General features: G+C 53.5%; 1 protein-coding gene across 1 annotated transcript; it reads left to right on the forward strand.

Annotated features, from left to right (window-relative positions):
* Positions 1 to 4,120: 4,120 nt before the first annotated feature.
* Positions 4,121 to 6,853, forward strand: LOC146765065 (uncharacterized). Its single transcript, XM_085562594.1, has 7 exons — positions 4,121 to 4,192; positions 4,281 to 4,361; positions 4,930 to 5,155; positions 5,293 to 5,435; positions 5,767 to 5,874; positions 6,029 to 6,193; positions 6,685 to 6,853. Exons 1-7 carry the CDS (start codon positions 4,154 to 4,156, stop codon positions 6,691 to 6,693), a joined length of 771 nt encoding a protein of 256 aa, XP_085418720.1. The 5' UTR covers positions 4,121 to 4,153; the 3' UTR covers positions 6,694 to 6,853.
* Positions 6,854 to 7,207: the final 354 nt, after the last annotated feature.

Consider the following 7,207-nt stretch of genomic DNA (forward strand, 5'->3'; position numbering starts at 1 on the left):
GGGGACTTGGCTGCTTGTGGACCCTCTGGCTTCCTCCCATGCCGGAGTCTTCCTCAGCAGCAGGAATCCCCAGATATCTGCAGCTGGGACGTGTCCTGGCAGCAGGACCCCGAGGGTGGCCTGAGCCCGAGTGGAAAAATGCCTCCTCAGCGGTGACCTGCGAGCTCCACCCCAGGGTGACAAAGCCGTACGGCGTGGTGACCTTGGGGAGGTGTGGCAGGGACAGAGCTGCCCGAGCGGTGGGCTCTGGGTTGGCACAGGTTGAGTTAAAAGAGGATGAGTTAAAAGAGGATGAGTTAGAGCCGTGCTCATCCTGCACCACCGGGTCCCAGCTGCTCCTCCAAGCCGTCCCCTCCAGCTGCCCTGTCCTGTCGCTGTCGAGGCAGGACGGGAATGAAGAGACTCTGACCAGACCAGAAGGCTGCTGAGTAAAACTCCTGTTTATTCAAAATACACTGCTCTTCTATACAGAGCTTCGTGAGGACCAAATCCATTGGTTCTGAAGTGAAAACAACTCACAGCATTGGTGCAGAGTGCTTGACATGCAGTGATAGAACTTAACTATAAATGTGAAAAACAAGAGAGATAGAGAATTATTTACATTCTTCTCCAGCTCTTTCCCAGGCTCCTGCCTGGCTAGAAATTCTTTCTTTGACTGAATCTGAGTCCCACACTGTCCCCTCCCCGGTGCCCTTGCCTGAGCATCTCTGCTTCTTGCAGGTGTCCAGGGGCAGGATAACAAACTGTGGGATGTGCTTGGGGGTCACCACGGGGAAGAAGATGTTGCTGGAGCCACCGCCCTGGAGTGCAGGGGGACAGAGGGACATGGTGGCCCCGAGGGCTGGCTGGGCAGCGCAGGGGATTTATGCTCCGTGGCCACCCCCGGCTGGTGACACGCGGTGATGGCACCGCCAGCGCCCTGCCGAGGCCCAGGGACAGGCGGATGGAGGGGACAGCTGAGGGGACAGCTGAGGGGACAGCTGAGGACACTGCCACGCAGGACCACCGGCTCTGTCACCGGAGGAGTGGGGATGAGTCACCCGTGGGCATCAGGTGGAAGGAAGGGGCACCGAGAGTGGTGGACAAACACTGCAGCTCTGTCCGGCAAAGCTCCCGGCCCATGGAAATTGTCACCCCTTGGAGGGGGTGTGACCCGTGATGGCAGCAAACTGGTTAGGGGGAAAGAAGAGAAGGAATAGATCCTGAATTCCGTAGTTCCAGTGGGAATTCTGGAGAACAGGGAGCAGAGAAGCTCAGGGATACACTGGAGTGTGGGTCTCAGATTCAGTCAAAGAGAGAAACGAGAGTTTCTAGCCAGGCAGAAGCCTGGGAAAGAGCTGGAAAAGAACGTAAATAATTTTTTATTTCTCTTGGTTTGGTTTTTTGTTTGTTTGGTTTTTTCGTTGTTGTTGTTGTTTGTTTGGGGTTTTTTCAGAATAAAACTCCGGTTTATTCAAAATACACTGCTCTTTTATACAGAGTTTCATGAGGACCAACTCCATTGGTCCTGAAGTAAAAACATCCTACACCATTGGTGCAGAGTGCTTAATGCACAGTGATAGAACTTAGCTATAAACAATGTGAAAAACAAGAGAGATAATGAATTATTTACATTGTTTTCCAACTCTTTCCCAGGCTTCTGCCTGGCTAGAAACTCTCATTCCTCTCTTTGACTGAATCTGAGACCCAGACTGGAGCCCCTGAGACCAAAGGGAAGAGCTGTCCATTTTTCCTGATACACTTTGCAGGAATGAGGCACTGGGAAACACTCTGAGTATCTGCCCAGTTCAACTGGTTTTCTTGAAATAAACTGGTGCCAGAACATTCCAGAAGGGTCACAGGGAGGGAAGAGGGGTCTCAGTCTCACAGCTGGGGACAGGGTGCAGAGGGGCTGGGGAGCTGCACAGGATTTAGAGCCCTGTCCCCAGCCCAAAAGTCAGGAGCTTGGAACTGCTTCCTCTTCTGATTCCCCCTCCTTGCAGCCAGGCGTGGTTGGTGCTGCTCAGAGCGTGGGATGAGGAGGGGATAATGAGCCATGTTATAAATGAAAATTTGCCCAGCCAAATTAAAATTAAAAATAAAACATTTATTTTACAATCAAATTCTATCTAGCCAGCCATAAGGAAGGAACAGAGCCGAGCCCGGGGTCGGCCCTGGGTGTGCAACAAGAAGTCAGCCTCAGCAGAGGTTTTCCTCTATGCCCACACACCTCCATCCTGGCACGAGCGGTTTTTATAGGGAAAATTCCACTTGAGGCTAAGATTTCGGCAGTCAGTCTTTTCTTCTATTCAGAGTCCATAGGTTAATAAGATTTTCTTTTTTGGTGATGAAGAAGAACAATTCAGTGTCCGGAGTTGTTGAATCCCTTGATGGAATTTACGGGAACGCTGCATTCACATGGATCTGCCCGAGGATTTTTATGATATCATTTTCAGGTTGTTTACGCGATGATCAGTGCCCCGGATCTCTCCAGACATGGCCCATCCCTGGCCAAGCCACATCCTTTTACTTATAAATTGGGTTCTAATATACACCAGGTTTTTTTGCAAGGGTGGGGGGGACTCCTAATACAAATGTGTATACTCTAATAAATATTCAATATTACATATATCATACTAGAAATGGCACGAATTATATCTCCTACATAGAACAGCCGGAGCCAGTGGCGGCTTCAGCCACCGCACCCCCGGTGCCTCCTCCAGCCCTGCCGGGCTCTGCGCTGCCTCCTTCCCACAGCATCCCTGGGCCCCCATCCCCTGGGCCGGGAGTGAGGGGGGACAGCCCCAGGCAGTCCCCAGGCCATGGGGAAGAGGCTTTGTGCCTCCAGCGGGAGGGAGGATGAGGAGCATTGCTGCAACTCAAAATGTCCCTCAGACATTTTTGGAGGTTCCAGGCCCTGGTCAGAAGCATTTGAGACCCTGGCAGGCAGCTGGAAACAGCTGTGATTTTGGGTTCAAGCCATGGAATGATTTACCAACCTTGCAGGTAGAACAAGGAGTCACAAAAGTTTAGATATTAGAGTAGAAGTAGCTACAAAGTAGAGGGAAGAATTTTTTAGTGCTGTACAAGGGGGTTTTAACACCTGTACAGGGGGGTTTTGACTTTGTACATGGGGGTCAGATGTTTTAAGATGGAGGAATGTAGGCCGGTCCTGTTTCTCCTCTTTCTTCTTCCTTACCTCCATGTTCTTGGTGATGTTGGTAGTTATGGATTGGTTTAGAGTAGAAAAGCACCATTTAATATAGGTAATGGGCATTGGGGAAAAACTGTAAACATGTAACACGTAATGTACCATATAAAAGATAGAAAAGCACCATTTAATATAGGTAATAGGCATTGGGGAAAAACCATAAATATGTAACACGTAATGTCCCATATAAAAGACAGCAGCAGCCCTGGGTGGGAGAGAAGAAGCCGTTGGGGTCAGAGAGGATGTCAGGGTGTGTGTGTGCCTCTGCCTGAGCTGTGAGCAAACCACAGCAGCCCAAGGAGAAAATCTTTTAGATAACTTGCAATAAACTGCCTTGAGACCGAACAACAGAGACTGCTGAGCCTTTCTTGGGAAGCTCAGGTTGGAGACTTTTCCAGCACACGGAGCCCCTGAACCAGGCCGGGGTTCCGACAGAGGATGAAGCTGCTCTCTTGGTTTTGCTTTCCCCCTGTGCAGCGGGGCAGGGGCAGGGCTGGGAGGGGTTTCCTGCCTCTCTCCCCCAGCTGAGGAAGCTCCTGCACTCTCAGGGTGGGTCCTGCTGGGAAAATGATGCAGACAAGAAAAGTTCTGTGCAGGCACAGAGCAGGGGGATGCAGACGCACCTCCCCTCCCTGGGATCCAGTTTCTCCCATCTCTGGGAGGCTCAGCAGGGCAGGTTCTGGCATCTCATCACCTTCAGCTCTTTGCACCCGCACAGAGCAAGGTGGAGATCTCAAATTAGAGCTTTGGTAAGCTCCAGGAGGAGACCTCAAACTGGGAGAAAATGAGCCCTAACCGAGAGCCCTTAATGGAGTCCCCAGTTCTGACAGCAGGGCAGCCCCCACCTGAGGGTCCTGGGCTGCCCCACCAATTAGCAGAGCCAGCAGCTCATCAGGGTAATGAGGAGCAGTGGGGCAGGACCTATAAGTACCCTGAAGGCCACAGTGGGGCTAAGCCAGGTTTATGTCCACTCTGGGCTCTATGGAGCAGCCCCCAAAGCAGGTCTGGCCTCTGACCAAGGGCGGCTTTTGCTGAGGGCACTCTCAGAGCTGGGCTGGAGGCTCTGACCTTTCTCTTTCTCCCTCTCCAGATGAGGCCCCCCACCAGCAGTGATTCCTTCTCCAGCAGGTTCCTGGGCCAGGTCCTTCAGCTCAGCTTGGTCAAGTACCCGGTGAGTGAGGCTGAGGCTGGGGAGGGGGTGGCTAAAACCTCAACACTTGCACTTACTGGGGGTTTTCTGTCAGGTTATTTATCTTCTTTCAGTCTTTTCACATTATTGGACATCAGGAAGAAATTCCTCCCTGTGAGGGTGGGGAGGCCCTGGATCCCTGGAAGTTCCCAAGGCCAGGTTGAATGGGGCTTGGAGCACCCTGGAATTGTGGAAGTGTCCCTGCCCAGGATAAGGTGTGGAATAGGTGATCCATAAGGTCCCTTCCAACCCAAACAATTCCATGACTTTTCTTCTGCTTTCCTCCCTATCCCAGCCTTTTCTCCTTGGTCTTGCCTTGCTCCCATTCAGCTGTTGGTGGCTGTAGCATTCCCATTTCTCTCCCTCTCTGGATCAGAAGAAATGGGAGGGTGTTGAGAATAAAGAACAAATAAAGAACAACCCAACAGGTTCTGGCTGAAGTTGGTTCCAGTCTCAGCTCCATGCTGTCACAGAGCAGAGTTTAAGGCTTTCCCTGAGGGCTTTAAACACCTTGAAGTTCTCCCATGTGCTGATGGACCTCTCTTTGCAGGTGAAGCTCCTTCAGAAAGCATCTGTCTGGATTGGACTGGTGCTCCCTGTCGGGACCATCAGGAGCAAACTCTGCCCCCCATCCCAGTCCCCCAGCAGGCCTGGGCTGCTGGCCAGGAAGCGCTGGGGGAAGCTTGTGCACCTTCTGTTCTCTGTGACTCCCACCAGCATCCAGAACTTCCTGGGCTACCTCCCAGCAGACTGGGGCCAGAGCAACATATCCAAGGGTAAGAGCTGGAGCCTCCTGGGACATCTGGAGGCTTTGCAGCTGGGAGGAACGCAGCATGGCATTCCTGCAGGGAGCTGGGGAAAGTGCTGGATTTGTTCTGGGTGTGGTGATTGTGCCTCCTGTGAATCCCTGCAGAGATCCAGGAGGCTCCTATCAACCCAGCCAGCAAATCCAGCAAGAGGAAGAGGGATGATGTGGATCTGGAGCAGCAGGAGCCCTGGTTTGTGGTGCTGGAGAGGGACTTGCCAGAGGATGACCCTGAGGATGTCTCATATGTGGTGAGATGTTGTGGCTGCTGAGCGATTCCAAGATGGTTTGGCCTCTGTGTGGACCTGGGAGTGTTCCTGTGGAGGAGCTTGCAGAGGTTTCCTTTCCTCTCCCCTCTCTGAGGGCACAGGGTGTCCAAGGAGCACTTGATCATCACCCCAGCACTGTCTGAGAGCTTGGGGTTGCCCCACTGATCCCCAGGGTTTCCTTTTGGCTGATGTCCCTGCTAGGCAGCACCTCTGTCACCCTTGGCCGTGGCTCGCAGTGCTGTTGGGACAGGACTGGTGTTTCTTCCCCATGCTGTTCCTTCCTCAGAGCCTCCCTTTGCCTCTTTCCCCCCAGCCCTCAGAGCTGGAGTCGGACAGTGACGAGTACCAGTCCCAAAATGACACCGACCTGGAGCTGGAGGAGCAGGGTGGGGACACTGTGCTGAAGCTCTCAGCTGTCCAGGTGAGTGTTCCTGGGGACAGCATCAGTCCTGGCCTGCAAGGCTTCTCCTCAGCCCCTGGCTGCAGCAGGAGGGAGCCTGGGGCTGCTCTGATGTGGATTCCACAAACCCCTTGTGGATTCTGTGCTGCTCTGACCTGTGCCACACAACCCCCAGGGCTCCGTGCTGCCCCCAGAGCCGGGAGCAGAGGATCCAGCTGTGGCCAGCAGTGGGGGAGATGCTCCAGATGTGGCCGGTGGTGATGCCCAGAAGCCACAAGGAGATGGGAGCAGTGAGCAGGAGTCTGACACAGCCTGTGACACCAGCTCATCCCAGGATGGGGTAAGGACCCTTGGGACAATCCCAGCCTCTGAGTGTGGGGCAGGGGAGGTGGCACAAGTCCCCTGGATGTCCCCAGGCTCTGAGTCTTTGTCACAGAGCTCTGCTGCCAAGGGGTTGGAGGGGCTCCAGTCCCTGTGCAGGGACACAGCCTCAGTCCCCAGGTGTTGGTGGGGTGGTGCTGGGTGTGCCCACTCACAGCAGTGCCAGATGCCAACTCCTGGCACCTCTGACCCAGGGCCACTGCCAGCAGGTTCCACAAGCCTTTCATGACTCCCTGCCCCGGATATTTTACAGCAGAAAATAGGGAGGATTTATGGGAATTCTTCATCACAAGCAGCTTTCCCCTCGCTGCTCTGGTCCCAAAGCACTGCTGGATGCCCTCCTCATTCCCAGGAAGCTGCTGCCCTGGGAAGTGGAGGGTTGGGGGATTGCTTTGTCCCCAGTGTCAGTGAGGGCAGGCAGTGCTATGGGGAAAATCTCCTGTTTTCCAGGGAAACTAAGAAGCCTGACTTGTGCACCTGGACCTTCTGGGGCTGCAGTGTGCCTGATCCCCTGGGACAGCTGTGTCCCTGAGGGGGATGTGCAGTTAAATGCTGTGTTCATGTTGTTTGTTTCCTTTTTCTGGAGTTTATAATAAAATCACCCTATTTTTTCACATCAGCTGGGCTCTATTGGTACCTGGAGCTGACATTAAAGGGTGTGGGGCTGCCGGGGCACCTTTCCCTCTGATTCCTCCTGGGGAGGGGTTCCTCAGGATGCTGGGAGAGGGGGATGGCTCTGGGAATGCTGGAATGTGATGGGAGGGGGAGAACTGAAGGGGCAGAGAGGCTGGGAAGCACTGGGGCTTTCCATGGGGCAATCCCTGAGCTTGGACACCCAGGCTGTTCCCTGGGCTGGCTGGTGCCTCCAGGGAATCTCCTCTCTTCTGGCATCCCCAAGAACACTGGAATAATCCCTTGGAAAAAAGCAAATAATTTAACACAGAGGCTGTGTTTTGTAGTGAGCACCTTGAGG

This window comes from Lonchura striata, chromosome 28 (genome assembly GCF_050655825.1).
Source record: "Lonchura striata isolate lonStrDom1 chromosome 28, ASM5065582v1, whole genome shotgun sequence".
Lineage (NCBI taxonomy): Eukaryota > Metazoa > Chordata > Aves > Passeriformes > Estrildidae > Lonchura > Lonchura striata.

What these genes read in the sequence shown, in the direction of transcription:
- LOC146765065 (XM_085562594.1), top strand. Translation starts at nt 4,154, where the DNA reads ATGTCCACTCTGGGCTCTATGGAGCAGCCCCCAAAGCAG. An exon ending in CCAGAGCAACATATCCAAGG is followed by an intron (nt 5,156 to 5,292) that starts GTAAGAGCTGGA and finishes GAATCCCTGCAG; the next exon opens with AGATCCAGGAGGCTCCTATC. An exon ending in CTGAGGATGTCTCATATGTG is followed by an intron (nt 5,436 to 5,766) that starts GTGAGATGTTGT and finishes CTTTCCCCCCAG; the next exon opens with CCCTCAGAGCTGGAGTCGGA.